This window comes from Pteropus alecto, unplaced genomic scaffold, assembly GCF_000325575.1.
Source record: "Pteropus alecto unplaced genomic scaffold, ASM32557v1 scaffold50, whole genome shotgun sequence".
Taxonomy (NCBI): Eukaryota; Metazoa; Chordata; class Mammalia; order Chiroptera; family Pteropodidae; genus Pteropus; species Pteropus alecto.
In genome coordinates this window covers 7,171,447-7,195,155 of record NW_006431918.1, presented here as the reverse complement: position 1 = coordinate 7,195,155, position 23,709 = coordinate 7,171,447, and the positions used below count along the sequence as shown (strand labels likewise).

Genomic DNA, 23,709 nt, shown 5'->3' with positions numbered 1-23,709 from the left:
AAGCCAGACTTTTGTTGAAAAGGGAGTTTGTAAAATGAAACTGAACTTTATTATTTATAAAACAGTGACTCCATCAGATTCCAGTCTCATACGGCCTTAGCCTGTTTGTAATTCATAAAGATTTGCAGAGTGGAGAGAGAGAACTGCCTTTCTCTCTTGAAAAGAAGTTTAATGAAAATATTTTACTGTTAGGCCCAAGAGTTTTCAGTATTGCGTCAGAATGTGTGAGGGGCACATGGCTTCCTGGGTGATGTGACATATTCTCTTATAATTCTGAATCAATAATTTAAAAACAATTTTTTTTTAATCTTACGTCTTCATGCTTATCTGAAATGGACCGCACAACTGGTTTCCTGTCTGTCCCTGCTTTCTGGCTGGGCAAGCGGGACACTTCCCTCATTATTCTTCGTAGGGAAGTCCTGAGCAATCGTCTGTAACCATTAATTGATAAACTGGCGATGGGAGAAGGTCCACTTTGCTCCAATTCCCCAGCTACCACCAGAGCAGCGTTCGTGATGGAAATGCAATGCTTGTCCTCTTCTTAGCAGGCTGAAGAATTCAGTGTAAAATCAAGGCCTCCGAAAATTTTTGTTCTCTTATGTCACAGTTTGACATGTGCTTTTAAAAAACAGCATTTGCAAAACTAGTCTTTAAGCATTGTGAGTCAGAGGTGACAAAGGCGTATAATGAACAAAGGGGCACACGGTGCGTTAGAAATAGTATTATTGTCGTGAGAACAGGGGTGAAAGCAACCCAGCCGCCACCGAGATACTGCTAGCGGCACCACAGTTACTGTTAAAGGTCAAGGTTTTGATTTACTAGTTTATAATCTTATTTTTTCCAGGCCAAACAAATCAATTTAATGTTATAGCTTATTCTTTTTATCCTTTTTTTTTTTTTTTGGCCTGAGGGTGGGGGGGGAGTTGTCAACTACACAATCTTTGAAGTGTAAGTTAATTTTTTATGTGATATTTCAGTATATATTTTATTCATTAAATTTATTTGAAAATTTCTCTTGTCTATTTTATTAAAAATATTTATTCTTAGACCTCCGCCTTCTGGGATCCCTGAGGAGAACAGGCAATGTCATACTCAGTGGATGGGTGACTTGTACTAGTACCTAATACTAAGACTAATGTCCCCCGCCCCGTCCTCGTGGACCTCTCCAGACAAACGCACATTTATGCCGTGTCAATGAATGAATTTTGTTGTGCTTACCTCTTTATTAACCAATTTTTAGGTCTAAAATACTGCACTTAAATTCTGGTCTGTCTTGATTACTGCTAGTCCCCAGCACCTAAAACAATGGCTGCTCTTAGGACGTCTTTAGAATGAAGCTTTCTTAGAAAGGTTAACAGCATTTGAAACAGTATGCTCCATTTCGTTTAGAATTATTCAGCACTGGAATGTGCTGTTTCTGAACACTGCTGCAGCGATGCTGGAGCCATTTTGGCATCAGTGACACAAACAGAGGTGAGGCTGCTGGTCTTGTGGAGGTAGCACCCAGGGCACGGGGTCAGGGGTGGCCATCTGGCTTGGCCTGGGGATGGGGAGAGGCCGGCGTGTCGAGCTCAGGCCGTCAGGTTTCACAGGCTCCACTTCTGTGTCCGTCAGAGGGACCTGAAACACTGCGTGATGACAGCTGCTTCTCCAGTATCTCCTTTATCACAGTCGGATCTGCTCGGTTGACAGTCGCTTTCCGGACCAACCCAATCAGTTTATTTATAGCTCTGGGGTTTCCTTTCTTCATATCCATCACCTTTAAACACAGAAATTGTTTTAGAGAAGAAAACAGACTCATACCTAAAAATCCTAAATTAAGGTTTATGTTTACTGAAACTTAAATTGTTTTTTTTCTTTTATTATTAGAAAATAAGAAAAGGAAAAAGGGGAGGGATGAACTTTTGAGGAAGTTTCTAGGCTCCCATCAAAGGAGACATCACTACTCTGCCTTCCAATTAAAGTGGCCAAGAGGACTGTGATGCAGCACAAATGAATGCTGAGAGCCAGAGAAGCTGGCACACAGGGACGAGGGTGCTCTTCCCGGGTGACACCAGGACGTGGAGCTTTTCAGCCTGTGAGTGAGTCACCTCTCTCAGGCGGAAGACCCAGTCTAATCAGGGCGAGGCTCCTCTCTCATCCACTGCAATGCATAGCTTTCTCCCCCACTCGATGCCAAGAAGATTTGTTTGTTAGAAAACAAATCCACAAACGGCAACTCTCCCAGAGCATCTGGGTGGGGGGCGTGCACTGTGGTGGGCAGGATGGGGACAACAAAGGCAGGAGGTGCTGAATTTCTATTAAATAGCCACCGGCAGCCGGGGCACCCGCTCTGACCTCCTGCTCTGCCGCATCTTGATCAGCAGTGACGCCTGTGAGAACCTGCACTCAGTGCCGCAGAGTGAGTCAAACTAAAAGTGTGTCTGTATCAGTCACTGCGGATGAGGCAGGAGGATGGAGTGCCAAAACCCAGTGCAAGCTCGTTTTCCTCATCAAGAGCTCTTCACAGAGCCGTTGGTGTCCTTGGCAAACTGATAGGTGGGTGGGTATTATTCTGAAAGAGGTGCTAGCCATTTTTTTCCCCACTGAAAAATATCTCTAGACAATGATTAGACTTGGGGAGGGAAGGATGCTACTCATTGTATTTTTTTCTATTTTGTTCTATGCTCAGAATACAAAATGACTGGGTTTTCAGCTATGTTCCTGTCAAGGATTTTCTCCATAATTTACAAATAATTTTCCTCTCTGCCTTTCTTCCCACTTCTTAACAGCATGAAGCTAAAGTATTTCCCGGTCTGTCTCCCTGTTCCGTGGTCACGCCTGCTGGTTCATTACTGACAGGTCCTCTGTAGAAGGCAGAGCCGCAGAGGACTCAGAGTGCCAACCCCGGGGAGGGTGGCAAGCTTAGGAGGTCAAAACTTGGATCCAGTGAGTGTGAGAACCACCTTTCAAATTGGAACTCTGTGAAATTAAACTGCAGGGGTAGATTCTCCTTTTCCTTGGAAAAAGTTATATGTTTCCAATATTCACCTAATTTTCTCTCTTGACATTAGCTAAAAACTGACAAAAATACTTATGGAATTACTGGTGAAACCGGGCCAGCCACTGGTAAGCAACGCCTCTGAGCTGCAACAGGAAGCAGTGGACAGGCTCTTGGCCATGTCCACAAACCCACCCTCTGCCAGCCAGGGCGGTGGCCCCTCGTTCCAGCTGCACATGAAGCCCTCTTCACCCTGCGGGTGGTAATTACCACTTGAGGATGTTCCTCCATCATGGCGTGGCAGAGCTGTTCCAGTGCCTCTTGATCCTGCATTAGTTCAAGCTGCTTTTCTGACACAATCTGCGCTGGAGTCTTCCCTTCATTCCTCCACAGTTCCTCAAACACCTACAGGCCAGAGATGGGAGAGAGGGACGAGAAGCCCGGAGTCAGCTCTTTTGTCAGCTCCACTTGCTGGGACAAGTAGAACGGAGGCAGGAAGAGCAGACTCGATGAATCCCCAGCTGTGTGGGCTTGGCCCACAGGGCGCCCCGTCTCTTCCGAGGCATCCAGGACCGAGGTTGCTCTGCGGGCCATGCAGAAACCCCTGGAATCTCCCCATGCTGAATGGCTTCCTCAGAGCGTGAGGCTGCACCTGCCGAGACAGGTACTCCCCACCTGCTGACTCAAACCACGGGGCAGGGACAAGCTGGGGAGGTATGAGATGATTACTCACAGGACCCCTGCTGATAGGAGTCAGGGGGCCAGGCCCAGCTTTGTCTCACGTCCCCTGAATTAACTGAGATGACATTGTGGTGAAGGATGGGGTCACACAGACTGTAGGAAGTAACCACTGTACTTAGATGACGTCCAGAAAACTCAGCCCGCTGGGAAACATGATTTTAAGGGCGTAAGAACGTGGCCTCATAATGAAGATAAAAAATAGAAAGTAACAAAAAACATAAATCATAATCCACAGGGACCCCAGCCTACCAATTCATTCCCTCCAGATAGAGCTGGCCCTGAATCTGGCTAGGATGATTAATATTTAATGGTGTTGGTATTTTTTCTACTTAAAAAGTGATAAATCTCCAAATTTATCCAAGTTGGAAAAAGAAAATATTTTTAAAGAAAGCATTGCCTAGGGTAGTCTCCCTTATACCTCTTATTTTTCTAGTGTAAGCTGGAAGAGGGTGGTTTTCCCGTTAGTCTCCTGAGGTACCTACTTCAACTCGGCCTGCAGTCAGCACTGAGCACTGAACACCCACTGACCATTCCAGTGAGGACGGGCCAGCCAGGAGCCAGCCATTCCTCCCAGAAAAGAAGCTAGTCAATAATTAGCACATAGGACTTTTGGTCAAGGTTGTGGAGTAGGTAAAAGTTGTGCTCCCTCCTCTCACAACCACATCAAAATTACAACTAAATTATAGAACTGTCACTGAAAACCACCTGAAGACTAGCTGAACAGAAGCCATATAAAGAAGCCAGACTGAGACTGGAAGGCGGTGCGGAGACACAGAATGGGCAGGTCTGACGTGCATGCTGTGGCAAGTAAAAATCGGGAGGGTTATCTTGGCTGCAGAGGACCCCCTGAGGAGCAAAGGGGCCCAGCCCCGGGCACCAGTGCTGGGAAGACGAGTCCCCATAACATCTGGCTGTGAAAAACCAGTGGAGATTGCATCTGAGTGAGATGGAGGGCAGCTGGGGGCTGAGGCGCTCCCCTTGAGGGGCCTGTGCATGGGCTTGCTCTGGCCCCAGCACATTGGCAGCAACTCAAAAAGCATCAAGGACATACAGGGAGGAATTAAATTGATGCTTCAGGGCTGGAGGATCAGGGGGTAATGGCAGATTTCACTGGGGATGGAAATGCTGGCAGCCTGGCACAGGTGGATGCTAAGTCTAAGCTGTCCATCAACCTAACACTTGTTAGCCTTGCCCTGGGGATTCCAAGAAGACCCCTCCCCACCCAACTTGCTTGCCTTAGTCACTTCTAGTGTCTCCTCCACACAAATGGCTTGCCTCAGTTTGTGCTGTGGACTTTCCTAAAATCTCTCAAAGGTCCACAGAGCGCAAAGCAACAGCAGCTGGCCTTGGCATGCCCTGTACCTCTTGCTAAGTGGCCCCAAGCCCAGCACAAGTGGCGGCTCATTTTGACTTGGAACATAGCTGCAGCTAAGTGGCCACAAGCCCGGCACAAGTGGTGGCTGGCCTCGGCTCATACTGTGGTGCCCACCAAAGGGTCCCAAGCCTGGTGCAACTGGTAGCCAGCCTGGGTTTGCAGCACAGCCTCTCCCAAGTGCCTCCAAGTCCAGTGCAAGCAGCAACCAACTACAGATCACTTTGTGGCCCCAAGCCCAGCAGAAGCGGTAGCTGACCTTGGTCTGTACAAGAGCCCTTCCCAAGAAGCTCAAGAACACCCAGTGGCCGGCTTCAGACCACACCAGACCACCACCTAACCAGCTCCACAAATGACATACCGGAAAGGCAAACTCGGCGGGCACCAGAGACCTGCTGAAGCGACTTATGCTTTGGGAGTCAGGCCCTGCACAATAGGCCCCTGAAAAGCTAAAGCGATCTTAAGAAGAACAAAGTTGGAGGTATCATGCTACCTGATTCCAGGCTGTACTACAGGGCTATGGCGGTCAAGGCGGGGTGGTGCTGGCGTGGGGATGGATGCGTGCTCTGATGGGGCAGAGTGGGAAGCAGGGGGGACAGTGGAGTGAAGAAAGACTCTTTGGTGGACGGTGTTAGGAAAGCTGGACAGATACATTACACTACATACAAAAATGAACTCAAAATGGATTGGGGACTTGGATGTGGGACCCGAGACAATGGAGCTCCTAGAAAAAAACATGGGCAGTAAACCCTTTGACATCACTCTCAGCAATATTTCTTTGGATATGTCTCCCTGAGCAAGGGAAACAAAAGGAAAAATAAACAAATGGAGCTACATTAAACTAAAAAGTGTTTGCACAGCGAAGGAAACCATAAACAGGATGAGGGACAACATACTGCGTGGGAGAAGATATCCACCACCGACACATTCGACGAGGGGTTGAGATCTAAGACGTGAGGAACTCATACAACTCAACACCAAAAAGAAACAAACACTGACTGAAGAATGACCTGAATAGGCATTTCTCCTGAGAGGACATGCAGATGGCCAACAGACATATGAAGGGAAGTGCAAGTTAGAGCCACAGTGAGCTATCACCTCGCACCTGTCAGAATGACCGTCATTAACAAACGACATTGGGCCAGGATGAGGAACTGGGCGAGCCCTCTTTCACTGCTGGTGCACCTGTAAATTGGTGCAGCCACTGTGTAGGGCAGTGTGGAGGTTTCTCGAAAAACTGGAAATTGAACTGCCATAGGACCCAGTGGTTCTGTATTTGGGTATTTATCCGGAAGTCCAAAACATTAGTTCGAGAGGATGTGTGCACCCCTACGTTCACTGCAGCATTACTTACAATAATTACTTACAATAGTGAAGATATGGAAGCAACCTTGGTATCCATCAACAGATGACTGGATAAAGAAGATATGGTACATAAATACATTGGAATATTACTCAGCCATAAAAAAAGAATGAAATCCTGCCATTTGTGATAACACAGATGGGCCTAGAAGGTATTATGCCAAGTGGAATAAGTCAGAGAAAGACAAATACCAAACTCATAGATACAGAGAACTGATGGTCATCAGAGGGGAGAGGAGTTGTAGGGTGATGGGTGAAAAAGGTGAAGGGATGAAGTACAAACTGGCAGTTATAAAAACAGCCGTGGGGGTAATAAAGTACAGTTTAGGGAATACAGATAATAATATTGTAATAACTGTGGTGTCATGTGGGTACGAGACCTACTGGAGTGATCACTTTGCAAGGCATATAAATGTCTAATCACTATGTTGAACATCTGAAACTAATATAATATTGAATGTCAACTGTAATTGAAAAAAAAAAACAAAACATACGGCAAAGCAAATTAAGAGGAAGATGCTTGGAGTCTCAGCAGGGCTCAAAGTTTTCTCCAATCTGAACCGAAACAAACTATGAATATTTATCATGGCTATGACAGGCAGTGTGCCTTCAGCCCAGCTATTGGAAGACCCACAGTGACTGGCCGAGAGGTGTCTTTAGTGGGTCCTTCTAGAAGCTCCCTCACAGGGCACACCTCTCGTTACCACCAAATAGCGCTGGCTGCTTAGGGAAAACCTGCCCCTCCTCTAAGAAAAATACAGACCATGCATGCCTCCAACTCAATTCTTCAAATATTCATTCAGCCCAATAATGAGACATTGAGAAAGAGGGGCACAAAAGCAGGAAAGATCTTTCCTTGCCCTCAACAAACTATTAATGGAGAATCAGCAGCATAGGAATGTGAACAGAACCATCTACAATGCAGGTTCCACTCAGGGAGCTGCCATGAGCAAATCTGAGTGGTTTCTCTGCCCCTTTTCCCTGATATATTTTTCTCGAATTAAGACTTAAAATTTTAAAAGTTTCTAATTATAAAATAATCTAATCATAAAATTATCGTTGCAGAAAATGAGGAAATATCGAAGAGATAAAAAATCACCTGTATTCCCATTCTTTCAAGATAATTTTAGTATTTTGGAGTTTTCCTGACCTATCTTTTTCTTTCTCAGGCCAACTGGAGCGTCAGCCTGTGCCTGGCACCTAATGTGGCTGCGACTCAACAGGCTCAATCACTGGTTTTGTAACATAGTTGTGATCGTAATTGTATAGACAATTTACGACCTGCTTTTGTTTTCACTTATTACAGAAATGCTTTCTCATATTAAAAACTAATATCAAATGTATTTATCACAATTTAATTGAATTATCCCCTACTAGTAGGTATTTAGACTTTGACCACTGTTTACTTTGTTCATCAATATAGTCTCCTAAAAAAGTTCCTAGTTGAAAATGTCCATCATGCAGGAAGAGAGAGTTGGGGATCTCAAGAGACATCTAGATCTCTGGCTCGAAATGGAAGTCACCTGCAAGGACCTGCTTATAAAGACTCTATGACGCAAGCTCAGCTGACGGGGCCTTACGGCTTGGAAGCAGGCACGCCTGCCCGCCTGCCTGCCAGTCACAGAGGTCACTTTCAGGCCTGCGTCTTTTCTGCCTTCTTGCCACAGCAGCCGCGAGCACAGAGCAGACGTGAGCAGGCCAACGAGAGCGTCAGCCTGTGCCTGGCACCTAATACGGCCGGGACTCAGCAGGCTCAATCACTGGTTGGATTCGCCTGAGTCAAAATAACCAGAATAGAGGCAATGTGAGGCAGCTTGGGATCACTGCCAAACCACACCATGCAGAAGGAAAGCAAGACAATGTTAGGATGGATGCTTTTAAATGCAGAGAGGCTGGCTGCTAAAAAGGGGGTTGCAGTAGGGGGTACAAAGGAGGGACACTAGAGAAACACAGTTCAGTGGTGTCCAGGAACAAATGACAGCCTGGTGGCTAGTACTCCACTCTCAGAGTTAGAACACATCAACTTATTAACTTCCCAAGTTAGTCAAGTGGCCACTGCAGCCCAGCCCAAGCCCCTTGGGCTGACACAGTAGACTCCAGTTGTCCAATCCTCTGCTCGTTCCTATTTAACAGACTGTACACTCCTGGCTGGAACCCGGCAGGGTGGGAACCACTGGAGGGGGCCAGGCAGCCTCCAGGCCAGACTCTGCAGGGCTCCCTCCCCTGGCCCGCTTGCCACAAAGTCTGGCCTCAGTAGTTGCCAGACTCATGCTGCAGCATAAATCCTCAGCTTTTGTCTGTGCTTAATCAGCACCCTGGGAAGTACTATCAAAGTAAAATTGTTTCTGGCCAGGTGTGTGGCTCCCAGGCCCTGCTGCTGCCCACCCAAGACAAACATAGAGAACAAGGGATTCCCAGTGCAGAGCTGGACATCTGTGTTAATAAGTGGCCACTAAAGGTATGGGGTAATGCAAGCTGGTAACACCCAATCACACACTGACCACCAGAGCCATCTCTGAAAGGAGGTGTCCCCTTGTGCATGGGGCTAAACTCAGCCTTTAGTTCCCTGGGGACAGAATTCACACACCCTCTTCACTACCCAAGTGTTTCTCCAACTAAAGCTAAGGACCTGGGAGGATGGAAGGAAAGCAAGCTGGCCCCCTGCCCGTCTCCGGGGTTTCCAGGGTCAGTGTGGAGGAAAGACCTGTTTAAAGGAGGTGGCAACCTACATGACATGGACAAATTCTGAGATGCGTACAACACTCCTAGACCGAATCTCGAAGAGGTAGAAAACATAAATAGACCAATTAATAGTAAGGACATTGAATCAGTAATCAAAAAGCGCCCCACCCCAAACAAAAGTCCTGGACAAGATGACTTTACTGGTGAATTCTGCCAAACATTCAAAGATTTAATACCAATCCTTCTCAAACTCTTCCAAAAAACTGAAGAGGATGGAATGCTTTCTAATTCATTTTGAGGCCAACATTACCCCTATATGAAAACCAGGCAAGAACCACACACACACACACACACTACAGGCTAATATCTCTGATGAACATAAGATACAAAAATCCTCAACAAAATACTAGCAAATTGATTACAACAATACATTAAAAGGATCACACACCATGATCAAGTGGGATTCATTCCAGGGATGCAAGAACGGTTCAACATCTGCAAATCATTCAACATGATACACCACATTAACTGACATGAAGGATTTAAATATGATCATCTCAATAGATGCATTAAAAGCACCTGCCAAGATACGACATCCATTTATGATGAAACTCAAAATGGGTTTGGAAGGAAAGTACCTCAACATAATAAAGGCCATATATGAAAACCCCAAAGCTAACGTCATACTCAGAGGCAAAAAAGTTTTCCCTCTATGAGCAGGAACAAGACAAGGATACCCACTCTTACCAGTCTTATTCACATAGTAATCGAAATCCTAGCCAGAGCAATTGGCAAGAAAAATAAATAAAAGGCATCCCAATTGGGAAAAAAATTAAAACTGACACTATTTGCCGATGACATGATTTTATATGTAGAAAACCCTAAAGACTCCACCAAAAAAAATATTAGAAATAATACAGTAAAGTTGCAGGATACAAAATCAATATATGAAAATCTGTTGTATATACTAACAACGAACTATCAGAGAAATGAAAAAAAAAATTCCATTTACGATCACAACAAAAAGAATAAAATGCCTAAAAATAAACTTAACAAAGGAGGTGAAAGACCCATACACTGAAAACCATAAGACAACGTTGAAAGAAATTGAAGACACAAAGAAATGGAAAGAGATTCCGTGTTCATGGATTGGAAGAATTAACTGTTAAAATGTTCACATTATCGAAAGCAATCCACAGATTCGGTGCAATCCCTACCAAAATCCCACTGGCATTTTTCATAGAAACAGAACAAAAAATTCTAAAATTTGTATGGAGCCACAAAAGACCCTGAATAGCCAAAGCAATCCTAGGAAAAAAGAACAAAACTGGAGGCATTCCACTCCTTGATTTCAAAGTATAGTACAAAAGCTACAGTAATTAAAACATTTTAAGTAATGCAGAAAAATATAGATTTTCAAATTCTACCGCCTTAACATAATTACCATTAATAATGGTTGAACACCATTCCAGGCATCTTTCCATGCATATGTCCCAGTAGAAGGATGGATTCTTTATAAAAACACAAATACCATTTTTATCACCAGAAAATCAGTAAGCGATTTTCTTAAAAACAGAGAAAGAAGTAGGAAAAAAAGCAAAACCCCCAGGGCAATGCTACATAAGGGAGATTCCTTTCTACACACAGTTCACACCTTTCAAATTAGACTTGTTTTACTTTGCCTCACTGAAGCCAGGATTCACCCACCTCCTTTAGACAGGCTGGAAGTTTGCTTAGAATTCCGAATTGTCTCTATGTGAACCAAGTTGTTAGAGTCTTCCAGCATTTTCCATTTCTTCCTAATGAACCTATCATATAAACTGCACTAGGTCTCCCTGCCCCCGCCAGCCCCCCTTTATTTGGTGGGGCAAGATGAGTGGGAAGGGGAAGATGTTTTTCCTTTCATTTTAAATGCTACACCTCATCTGCTTTTGTGTGCGTGTGTAGTTTTTCCTCTGCCCTCAGGCCATCTAATCTTTCTGCTACTGCTGAGCACTGTCATAAACATTTGTATTCCTCTGACATCCAGGCAACCAAAATCCTTTCCTAAATGTGACAGTGCCTGTAGCTGACAGCCTCATTTGGTGGTGGGTAAACAGAGTCTTTTATTAGTTCCCATCTCCAGTTTCACAGCAGAGATGAGTGTATGCTCCATGGTGCCTCATAATTAGCCAAAAGCAGCCACTTTCCCAAAGCTTCACTATTGTCAATGTGTATAAATATTAACTGCAAAAAGACACCATTAAAATAACATTAAGTTTCTGGCTGAAGCATTGACAGCTGCGATATCTGGAGTTGAGATCAGGAGGCCTTGGTGTTCTCTCTCTGTACTTATTTTCACAAGTTTTCAGAATTCCAGTAATCTTTCGCCCACCTAAAACTGTTGGGTGGAGGTGGAGATAAGGCAGAAGGCCACCTGTGAAGATGATGCTATTTTTCTGAGTTTTCACACACACTGGGCATGTTTGTAATACTTTCTCTACTAAGTGCTTTCTCTCCTTGTTGGAAGACTGACTTTAGCAGCGACCATGCAACAAAGCACGATGAGCAGCAGAGGGCAGGGAGCAGTGCGGCTGCCTCGGCCACCCAGGGCGCAGGGGAAGCGCGAGCAGTCTGAGGCCCCGGGAGCTGCAGGGCCCCTGCCCTTCTCATAACTTGCTTAGGAAACACTCCAGGCAAAGCCAAACTAGTAGCTATCCCTCCTGGTTAGCAAAAATGAGAAGCGAATCTCCTGCCTAGCAGATTCTGGCTTTATTTCATTTGCTAAATAAAATGTTTCTACCTTTCAGTATAAAAAGAGCACTTACAAGCATTTAATACTTCAATTATGAAATTCAATTAGTGATGGCATTTGAGTTTCACATAAAACATTTACTGGGATAGCAGAGCAGTCAGAAGCTTTAGGAAGTGTGGACATACCTGTTTAGCTGCTGCTGAAGAAATTGCTTTCCTGTCCAGTAGGTTGAGAAGCTCAGCCAGTGCAGAAGGTGTGACAGGACTAGCAGCCCCCAAGGAGAGAAAAGAAATTTGCATTGCACATTGTCATAGTATCCACTTACGATTATTCAGAATCTGAGCCCTTGATTTTGTAGATTTAGATAATTAACCTCCCGCCTAGGCCAATTGGGCTCTATTTTATTTGTTTTGTATTTTAGGATACAACAAATTTTGGTGACCAGTGTTTTTCTTTGTTTTACCACCCAACAATAACAGCTGTTTGGCAGAAGTTGTAGCAACAGACAACTGCTCAGTTTAATTAGTCAAAAAAAAGGAGGTGGCAGCGAAATTCATGAACTATGACAAGAAAAGAAAAAAAACCCCGGTAATTAAATATTTTCAACTGAAAGATCGGCCTAAAAATTACTTCAGACAAAAACAACTAACAAAGCCATTTTTTTGAGTGTTTTTGTGCAAATATAAATTCTTTTTAATTGTGAGAGCTTTTCTTCCAGGAAGCAACGACGGCCCGCTGGTCTTTCACCGACCTCACGGACACCTCCGCAAATGGTTCTCTTCTGCGTGCTCACCTCGGCTTCCTGGACATGGAAGGGCCCAGAATTCATTATCTACATTTCTAGGGAGTGCCTCCCCCCACCCCCACCCCCCAGGATTCCATGATATAAAAGGCCAAGGAGCAAACAAACACTGTGTCATGAATTTAGGAGTGGAATAGGTGAGAGGGGGACGTGAGCACCTAGATTAGTAAAAAGACAAGACGAAATTACAGACTATTTGTTTTAAAATACAGGGGTTGTTGTACACCTGAAACTAATATTGTATGTCAACTGTAAATGAAAAATAAATTTTTTTAAAAAGAGTAAAATAAATATATGGTTTTGTTACTTCCGAACACATAAAGCAACTAAGCTAATGAAACGCTATCTATCTGAGGTCATCAGGGGACTAGTTTTGAATAGATAGGAATGACTTATGAATAGCACATTAGTGTGTCTGTGTAAATGAAAGCTTCTGAAATGCTTAATGCCACTTGAAAACCTTCTGTTTAAGTCTGGGTTGCCATCATTCACTATTAATTTCTTTGTAAGCTCTTAGATAATAAAAAGGAAACTACCGTTTAGCCGCTGCCAATTTCCATGAATTTCAAACCAATCGAATGCAAGTTAACCAGGTATGACTTACTGTAGTTTGATTCAAGTACAGTGAAACCTCATTAGGGTTGTTCATTCAAAACAGCTGACACGCTGAGGCAGCCCATCATCCTTAAACTGTTTATCCCAAAGTACATATGGATAAAGGTAATTCAAAGTGGAAATTAGGTTTGGAGAGTGTCTGGCATTATTAAGTTGGTATCTGGAACATCTGTGAAGCACCTTGATTAAATCTCAACAGGAAGAAGGGCAGAGAGCTGGGAAATCAACCGATATCTTTTTTCTAACTTCCCACCCTCACTGACAAGTAATAAAGAAGCAGGTTGTTTTAAAAATGCAGGTTTCTGGGGTGTTCTGCAATCCTAGAAAATACAATGGCCAATTACAGTGCAGACTGCAGAACCATAATCAGCACTGAGGCTGAACTGGATTTCCAGAGCATGCAGAAAAAAGGGTCCATACTCCTGCACGAATCGATGATGCAAGGGATACTGGGACAGAGAAGGACAGAAATAGAACACGAGATAACTGAAAATAGGTTGCCTTTCATCTAATGACCTTAATTCGTTAGGTCATAAATTTACACTATAAAATACCTCCACAGACCTAACAGCACTTGGGATTTCTCAGTCGCCTTTTTGTACCCACGATACTTGACACAGAATAGGTCAATACTATTTGCGTCACAGAATTTTTTCCCCAACAGGGACATCTGGTATACTGTATCTACCAATTCCAGATATGCTTGAAGAAGATGATGACCAAGACCAGTACCTGTCACACGGACCCTGAAAGACCCCACACATCAGACATATAAATAAACCATAATGGCAGCAGAAACACAAGCTACTAATTTGCTGCTTTCAGATAATTCTAGTTTCTGGTCAGTGAATGTACCTGCACTAAAGAACCATCTTTAGCGTTATGTGCTTGTCCCCAATCCCGAGGCCAGCGTATCTACCTGTGGAGGAGGAAAGTGGGGTCTTTCAACTCTCCCAACCTCGTTTAGTCCATTAGAACTCTTTCAGGGGCACAATCCCATCTCCAGCTTGCTGAGGGAGCAGACACCCTGACACCTCTACAACCATGACCCCGCCCCATCCAGCTGAGCCTGAGAAATGTGCTGCCCCACGCAATCCTTGAGCTCCTGTAGGGCCAAAGTCCACGTTCTCTGCTTCCATTAACATGGGACACAAGAAGGCAGGCACTGGAACTTGGACATCCAGGTGGCTCTTGTTGCTCAAAAATCTTTTTGTTCATTTTGCTAATTTCCTGGTGCCCCTACTGATGCCACTGTTCTAAAAAGCCTCCTTCCCACTCCCCTTCTCGGCACACACCGCACCTCCCACTTCATAAAGACGTCAGCTGATGCAAGATTCCGACGTGTCAATGGTGCCCTCTTCTCCCATCAAAGCCCTCCACCCAAGCTCTTAGTCCCATCACTTTCAGCTCCTACAAACCCTACTCAGATGCTTATTTCCTCTCTCCTGCAGCTTTAATCCCACACCTTCACAAATAATCAGATCTTCCCTTTCTTGAAAATGCCTTCAAGTGACCTTGGCAGTCACTTGCTTCTGCCTGGTTTTCTACCTTATTTTTACCAATAAAGATCTGGCATCAGTGGCTATTTTCAACCCTTGTAAGTACATGGTGTTTGGATTCTAACCCTATCCCTCTACAGCAGGAGTCCCCATCTCCCAGGCCACAGACTGGTACCATGATCAGCCTGCGGGAAAGTGAACCTTCATCTGTATTTGCAGCCGCTCGCCAGCGCTGGCATCATGGTGTCAGCTCCACCTCAGATGAACAGGCACTAGATTCTCATGGGAACACCAGTCCTTGGTGCCGAAAAGGTTGGGGACTGCTGCTCTACATAAGCTGGTCCCTTAAAAAACTGCCTCCCTTCGCTTGTTGCCAAACCTGACAGCTTTCCGCCATTATGCTGTACCCCGACTTCTGGGCTATATTTAGACGCCCTTGTGAAAAATCCCTTCTCCTAGGGCCTCTAGATTATCTTCCTTCTTCTTGATTATCCCTCTCCTACTTCCTGCCTGCCAACGACGAGCGGCCTCGGTGCTCCTTCTGTGGTTCTCTGCCTTCCCGTTTGGTAAAGGAGGGAAGCACATCTGTTCCCGAGACTGCCACTGCTTCTTCAGTCCCACTAAATTCAACTACCTCTCGAGAGGTCCCATCTTACCCAAACAACAGGTTTAAACCAGGGCTGGCAAACTTCTGGAAAGCCCCAGATAAATATTTAAGGCTTTGTGGGTCACAAATGTTCTGTCACATATTCTTTGTTTCAGTTTAAGAGGTAATAACCAGTCTTAGCTCACAGGCTGTAATGAAATCAGGTCTGCCACATAATCTCTAACATGATCGCAGCTCTTGCAGCCCCAGTCTTGGATGCTAGCCTGCATATCACACTGCTGGACTACCTTCCTGTCACTATCAGTCCCTTCTTGGCTCACAAGCCTTTCTTGGTTTCCTAGAGTTTCAGGAGTTGCTGCCATAGCTGACCTGGAAGTCTGAGATACTCCACTGGACTGGACAACTGGACAGTTGAACTTCCCTGATTTTAACCATGAAACACTTGGTCTGGGAATCTGTAATTTCCACTTTCTTAAGTAAATCAAATCTGTTATTAATAGTAATTTGGAATGAGATATTAACAAAAACACAACTTTCAAAGGAATATACTCAAAATAATTAAAAAGCCAAGTTCAACAACAGCTTTTCTGGTTGGACCCTTTAAACACCAGTCTTCTGAGAGGTCTTTAAAGATGAATGCTGACTTGCAAAATCAGTTCCTGCCCACCTGATCTCTAGAGTGTTCCCTGTCAGGTGTCATCACGATACTATCGCTAGCTTTGCAGCTAGCTGTTCGAAGCTTTGGGAATGTTTGTGCTCGTGGCCGAGGTGGTTCACTAATTAATGTCTATTCCAAAGTGAGGCTGCTATACCCTGTCCTGCTAAAAGTTCTCTGATGAGAGCTGCTGCAGCTGGGTTCTGGCTACTCAGTCCTTTTTCTACATAAATTGTAAACAGAGCAGTTGCATAGCTTCCTCTCTACCTGATTTTAGAACGAGCAAGTACAGTTGACTCAATGCTGGGGTTAGGGGTGTCGACCCCCTGTGCAGTTGAAAATCCACATAAAACTTTTAACTCCCCCAAAATGTAACTGCTAATAGCCTACTGTTGAGAGGAAGCCTTACCGATCACATAAACGGTCAACATATTTAGTATGTTGAATATATTCTTATAATAAAGTTACAGAAAAAAATGTTATTAAGAAAATCATAAGGAAAATAATTTACAGTATTTACTGAAACAAATCTGCCTATAAGTTGACCTGCGCAGTTCAAGCCCGTGTTGTTCAAGGGTCAACTAACTGTACACTTCTACTTTGATGTTGGGTACCCTTTGGGTTCTTAAAACTCTAGTGCTTTTGAATTGTTTGGGTAAATACCAGGGGCTCCAAGTTCACTCAACAGGCTAATTTAGCAACCGCAGTTCCTTTACACGACTGTTAAGCAACCCCCTAATTTCACAGACCACGATATAAAGAAACAGATCTGAAAGTCAGGGGACTTGGCTTCCAGTCCAGCAGCTGTGCCACCTGGGGGACATCACCTTACCCTTAGGGCCTCAATTTCCTCATCTGCTAAATGAAACTGCTGGGCCGGAAGACATCTAAGGTCTCTGCCAAGACGAAAGTTCAGGATTCCTAGCCAACAACACAGACGCAATACGTTTAAAGTTGCGATTTATATTTCGAACCACATCTTCTTGGAGACTTCCTGGCTGCTGCTAACATCATCTCCCTCCTCTCCACTCCCACTGTACTGCGTAGCGCCCCACAACAGGAAGCAGCACATTCTGCCTTGAATTAAAACTGATACCTAAGTCTAGTCCTCAGCAGGGACTGAGAGCTTCCCGAGGGCCTGGGTCCTGCTCACCTCTCCACCCACGGTGGGGAGGGGTGCTCTATACCTGTTCACTGGATGCATGGCTGAATGTCCCTGTGACTTTCCACACCCTCCATATTCTCGCTCTGCTCCAATTATATAGTCAATCATGCTTTTCTGCCATTTCCGTTCTCTGTTCCTAGCTATGCTCCTCCCTGGTCCCAAAAACATGCCGGCTCGTGGTCACTCCCACGGCCTTGGCTCCCCACTGGTGCACCCCAGCCCTCTCCCTCCCCAAAGCCCATCCATCCTTTAAGGCTCTGGCACAATGGTATCTCTTCCATAAACTCTTCTGATGGATTCAGACTTCACTAAACAGCCACAGCACTTCTGGTGTAGATACTGGGGTTTCTGAATAGAGTCACGGCCTGGAGGACCGTAATAAAAGGCAAAACGGCAACAGATGCCATAGGAGTTTAGGAGACGGGGTGGCCATGCTGAATACCCCAACATGGCAAAGGAGGGAATTAGCGCTGAGGCCTACTATGTACCAGGCACTGTGTGTTTTCGTCTCGAAAATCCTTGGAGGCAGGTATGGTCATTTTCACTTACAGTGAGGAAACTGAAGGTCAGAGAGGGGAACTCATCCAAAGTCACTGCTGGTAAGTAGCCAAGTAAGGAAGTACACTGACCCCACGTGGCCACACTGACAGATGCATACATACACGGTGAGCAAGTGGCTGAACAGGAAGTTGACATTGTGTAGTTAGCTTCTTTGAGTAAACAACTTTTTGGAAACATATCAATGCATGCCTGTCTTCATGTCACTTCTCCATGGTCTTGGATGTTGCTGAAACTATAACACACCCACCAAGACCAGGCTCCGCTGAGGCTAGGACTTTGCCAAAGTCTTGCCATCTGCCTCTGTGTCCCTGAGGACTTCCTCACATTTGCTCAGGTCTTGGCTTAGTTGCTACCTTCCCTGCCCAGAGCACCTAACTCACTGCTCTTTACCCCACCAGCTTCTAGACTCTCAGGTCTGAAAGCAGAGACTGCATCTGCCGTGTTGACTGGTCTTCCCCAAAGCTTAGCACAGAGTCTAAATTAACAGGTGCTGAATAACGAACAGATGAGAACGGTCAGATTTATACCCCCCAGATGTCTGTCGGCTATAGATCCATACATCTGACGGCCTGTTGGTTACCCCCATGAGGGGGGATTTCTGTCCTACAGGCAGCTCAAACTCTGCATGGCCAAAAAGGAACATGGCACACTCCCTTACTCTGTCCTTCTCAACTTATTTCTTTACCTCCTACCAGACTGATAAACGCTGCTCTTCACTTCACTCCACTGCTCAGGCGAGAAATCTGAATGTCGTGCCGATGTGAGATAAATACTCTCTATCAGATCGCCTCACTTCAGCCCTGCTTGTGCCACCCCACCCCGGGCCCTGGGCACTTTTCCTGGGCACTTCTGTAAGAGGCTTCCAATCGGGCTTCCTGCCTCTAGTCTGTTCCCTCATCCCATTCCCCAAAGTGAAACCAGAGTGTGCTTGTGAGCTACAGCTTTCAAGAGCTCTTGACAAAGGCACACGAAGTCCTCCAAGTGGCCTTCGCCCATCTCTGCAGTTTTCTCCCTTCCTCTCATGGCTGCCCACCTCATCACCCTGAAGTTTCTAGTGCCTGCCTGTCCGTGTGTTACAAAATTGCTTCCTTTGTCTGAATGCCCCGGCCCTCCCCGCACTTGGCAACCCCCACCAGTTTGGCTCAAGCATCACCTTCAGGTTTTGGCTCCAAAGGGACCCGGCTGATTGCCCTGGCCCCTTTAGCACATTCACAGCGCCCTGTGCTTGCCTCCGGAGTAAGGATCCTGTTGAGATGACTGTCTGCTTTCTCAAGGTCTACAACCCCTCCAACTTACAAACTCCTGTCTTTCTCATCTGCAGGGCCCAACACAGCACAAAGGGCAGTGCAGGCAATCAGAGACCTGAACAAACAAGTGAACGTTCAGATATGATGGAAGACAGCTTTAGAATTTGAAATTCACAGGGCATGTTTGTGTCTTGTGAGGAGATCCTGGGCGGGAGCCAGGGGGTGGTGACAGGGAGAGCAAGACCCTGGCCCTGCCCTGGAACTCTGTGCTTCTGGACACAGAGTTCATCACCAAGGAAGAAGAAATCCCCATAACCCACTTACCTCTCACTGACGGCAAGATTCTGTTGCTTTAAAAAACCCAGAAAAGTGTTGAGGACCCAACTAGTCACTTTTTTGGGCTCTGCCCTAGTTTCTTTTATCACATTTTGGAAGAACTCCAGTAGGCCAACTTCATTCTGTAAAGAAAAATAAATTATATAAACCCCTCCAAAACTGAAAGATCAACATTCTGAAGACAAATCAAACTGCCGCCCTCTGCCTCCTGAGACACCGACTCATTCTTTCCTAAACGTGGAGATGTCACCAGAAAATTCTGATCACTTTCAGTAAATAGCAAGTATTCTTCTCCTGTCGCTACGTATTTACATAGGATTTTCTCAAAAGAATGAATGTATTTCGGAGCCTGACTTTATGGACCAGAAGATGGTGGAATACGCCATGCCCCCAACTCGCTCGCCCTCTCTGTGTCAGCCTATGTACACTGCATCCTTTAGCCTCAGGCCCACGACGTCTGGCCTGAGTTTACTGTCCTCTTTCCGAGGCTGTCCTCTGTTGGAAGTCTTAGTGATTGCTAGAATAAGAAGGTAAGAAGAAGAAATCAAGAAGGAACAAACAGAACATTCTACCTCTGAAAAAACAAAAGTGGATTGTAACTGTATTTATCTTCATACTGCCCCAAGAGGTGAGAGAAATGGTTTTCAAAATGGGTACACTTAATGGTAGAGGGAGCAACAGTTTTCAGGCCTTCAGAGCCAAGCTTGGCCCAGCCGACCCAGCCTCACATCTTGCTCCATGAAAACAAGATGGCTCATCAAGGAGCCTTGTTTGAAGAAGACTCTACTGTTGCTCCCCCTCTGGAGTCGGCTCCATGAGGGAGGGACCATGCTGTCCTTTCGCTCTTACCTAAAGCTAAGTCAGTGCTGGGCCATGGTAGCTGCTTGGTTAAGTATCAGTGAACGGAATCCGCTCACCATGTGGATTTGAAAAAAAATATATCACATGGGAATGCTCGTTCTTCATCATATCATGTGCACCTTTAACTATTAAAACTGCCACAATTATGCACTGGAGTAACTCCAAGGCGTCTGGTTAACTGCCAGCTCAGACCGACTTGGCAGAACCAAGAAATCTGGCTATGTCCACCCTCTTTTTCAGTAAGAAAAATAAAGATACGTTCTACTCACAAAGGGGAGGCTGAAGTTTCCAAATGTGGAGGGGACCTATTTTAAGTAGGTAAATTTCCCCAACCTGCTGAAATTCCAATCAAATCAAGCTTAACTTGAAATATTCCTTCTTATCTTGAAATATTCCTTCTTAACTTTATTCTGTAGGTAAGGCTCTCATCCTTGCTCCTTTCAGAGAACTTTCATTAAACGAAAGAACTTTCTGCAAGAATAATATACTAGGAAAAAGCAATACATAATAACAAAAGTGCTCTGAAATTTTGACTATTGTCGATGCTATAATATACACACAGGCACACAGTTGCTAAGGTAGAAATTCCATAATAAAAAAAATCTATGTGCCCCTTGTAACAGATAAATTCTGTGGTGACCAGCCAACTGAATAATCCCAGAATCATCTCCTGAATCTCTTTGCAAGCCAATGCTGTTATTCTGCTCCTGCTAACCCAGGGCAAAGGCCACATGAACAGCCAAAGCTTGACTACAGATAAAGGCAAATGCAGGCAGTAAGAGGAGGAAGTTCTGCTTAACTTATGGAAAAGTATTCAAACCTCCATGATGCTACACAAACCACTAGGGAAGTAGAAAACCACCATCTGGCCCAAATCACACAAGTAGAACTCCCTTTGTTCTAGCCCAAACAGGCTGGTCCGCTGGTGAAAAGAGCTGTCAGGAGAAGAACTCCCTGCTTTGCCAGGGAAAGGTTTTCTAAATCCACCTAGAAATATTGCACTTGAACTTACAGGCTTGGCTGAGTTGCTGGGATGTGATGAATATCTATTCTTTCCCCTTGGGTGGTTTTTGTATTGGATGAATAACATGGCAAGACAGATTTCTGTTTGTCTTTTCGTGTCAGTGCTGTGATGAAGCCTCTCTGAGCTGGAACCGTACTCCACTGGGGTATCCGTGGTTTCAGTACACAGTCTGAAGCAGACATGAAAATCTGCGATCGTGATAGGATGAGCTACAGGCAGAGGGGCTGAGGGAGGCTGAGCTGCTGCCGCCCAGAGAATGAGGGATCAATAAAAAGTCACACATGGGTGCCCGCTCTGGCTCTTTATATTAGAAACCCGCTTTTCAGGAAAAAAAACACACAGCATTCTAGGTAAAGTTGTCTTAGTTTTTCTGTGAGATTGGCAAAGGCTAGTAAGGTTGGCACAGATCTCAGAAGTCCCTGGTGAACATGGCAGTGCGGCCATCCGGTTTTCTCAGGAAAACAGTGGGCCAGTGATTCCCTTACATAAAAACCATTCTAAGAGCAACGCAGAAAGGCCACTGTATTAGGGGACCCTTAATGTCCTTCTCAAAGGCAACGAGCAAGCGTTTGACTCAGCGCTAATATACTCTTCATCAGACAGAGCTCAAACTGCAGCCACACAGTACGTCAAGTCTCCTGGCCAACTGTAACTCTAATTGTTCCTTCAGAGATAGCTAAAGCAGCAGGAACAACTGGTTCTGTCTTTCGGATAATACCAGACAGTCTTTACAGCTCTATGACCAGGAAGCATCCTTTTCACATTTTAATCAAATTTCCCAAAGCATTCAATTACATCCAGAGCCGATGCCAGGTCAGCCTCTTAGACGCTAACAGGGACCCTCCACCGCTAATGGATCTGTCAGCTGGTCAGTGCGGGTGTGAGGCAGACAGAGGGCCCACCTCGCCTTCACCGCCTGCTCTGGGAAGTGAGCCTGATTTACTTTTTCATTGGGCCCTGGAAGCAATGGGCTCCTAAGCTGTTGTTCGCATTCTGCCTTCAGAGATGATAAAATATAGGAAGACTATCCAGTTGGAAAAGGATAAAGGCCGATTTCTCAACTGCCATTCTTGTTCTAAGTCACACACCCAGTGAACCTGATAGGGATGAAATTAGCTGAACTATATTTGGAAGTAGAATGTAACTTGATAAAGACAGATTCCCAGTGGCAGATTCAGAGAAGAAAAAGTCCACAAAGTATAAGCTGGAGAACAGCTGGTTATGTGGCACAGCGTGACCTGGCAGCATAGGCAACCTAGGTTAGCAATCCGGGTGAGGTAAAAGGCTTTCAAGAATATTTCCAGAACACTTATGAGACACAGAGATCAGCGGCCAGGCCTGTGGGGAACCTCACACAGTTGCTGCTGCTGCTGCTGCTGCTAATGATATTAGTGAGTTTTAACAGCAATGACAGCTTAGGACAGGTGCCGGGCACCGTCCTAAATGCATTCTCTACATTAACTCATTTAATTCCAACAATGAGCCTATGAGGAAGGTACCAGAAAAACTCTCCTTTACAGACAAGGACACTGAGGCACTAACTTGCTTAAAGTCGCACAGCAAGAAAGAAGTAGAGCTAGGATTTGAACCACTACAGTCTATGCTTTTAACCTCCACGTTTCGATGTCTCTGAGGAAGGAAATGTCACATGCCTGCCTTCTTGGGGACCGATACCAGTGCCAGGTATGATGTGAAGCAACCTGCTCATCAAAAGAATGCCCTTTCCCATCACTTCCATTATTTTACTTCATACTGTCAGCTGTTCAAAGGTTCTTAACACATTAAAAATGTTGCAAAGGCCCTCAGCAATTAGCTTAGAAATTAGAGAAAATGACAAGTTCACTTTCCACTTTTGCCAATGTACACTAGACCATGTGGCATCCTGCTGTGGCAGGACACACACCTACTCCCAGATCAAGGAGGAAGACAGTGACACCCTTCCCCACCCAGAGCATCTCTCCCACATCCCCTCCACACACTTCCTCAGAGAAGTTACAGTGAACATGCCCAAACTAGGACACCATCCAGCGCCTTTTGACATCCATCACTGGTAAACCCCACTGCGGCCTGTAGTCTGGGCATTAAGCGCACTGCATTTTACTGAGCTCCAACTGCTCTCATCCAGGTGACTCATGTGTGGCTTTGCACCTAACTGGACAGGTCATGCCTACGATGGGAGCAGCTGACTGCACAGGAGACCCCACATCTGTGGACTAAATGACAGTGGCTTCAACTGGGCAAGACTCTCATATGTCATGACATGTCATTTTGTGGAGGTGCAACCTGGAATTGCATCCATCTGCTGTGTGTGGTGGGGCATTAGGGTGGGTATCCACTGAGCATTTCTGGAGACACTGTAAGAAGGCCCAGCATGTGCCTGATGGGGGCTCTGCTGTTTCCTCATTATGCCTGTGAATTTGGTCATTCTAACAAAGAGAGAAAAACAGAATGCAGACCCACCAACTT

The 23,709-nt window shown here is 45.2% G+C and overlaps 1 protein-coding gene across 2 annotated transcripts in view; it reads right to left on the bottom strand.

Moving 5' to 3' along the window:
- Positions 1–875: 875 nt before the first annotated feature.
- Positions 876–23,709, bottom strand: part of GATB (glutamyl-tRNA amidotransferase subunit B) — a 74,062-nt gene continuing 51,228 nt past the window's right edge. For both annotated transcript variants that reach the window (XM_025042774.1, XM_006906263.3), the window contains 4 exons: positions 19,347–19,480; positions 12,057–12,135; positions 3,251–3,385; positions 876–1,759 (listed from right to left, as the gene is read on the bottom strand). In XM_025042774.1, coding sequence (XP_024898542.1) covers positions 1,580–1,759; positions 3,251–3,385; positions 12,057–12,135; positions 19,347–19,480 — 528 coding nt within the window. In that variant the 3' untranslated portion in view covers positions 876–1,579. The remainder of the gene's footprint in view (positions 1,760–3,250; positions 3,386–12,056; positions 12,136–19,346; positions 19,481–23,709) is intronic.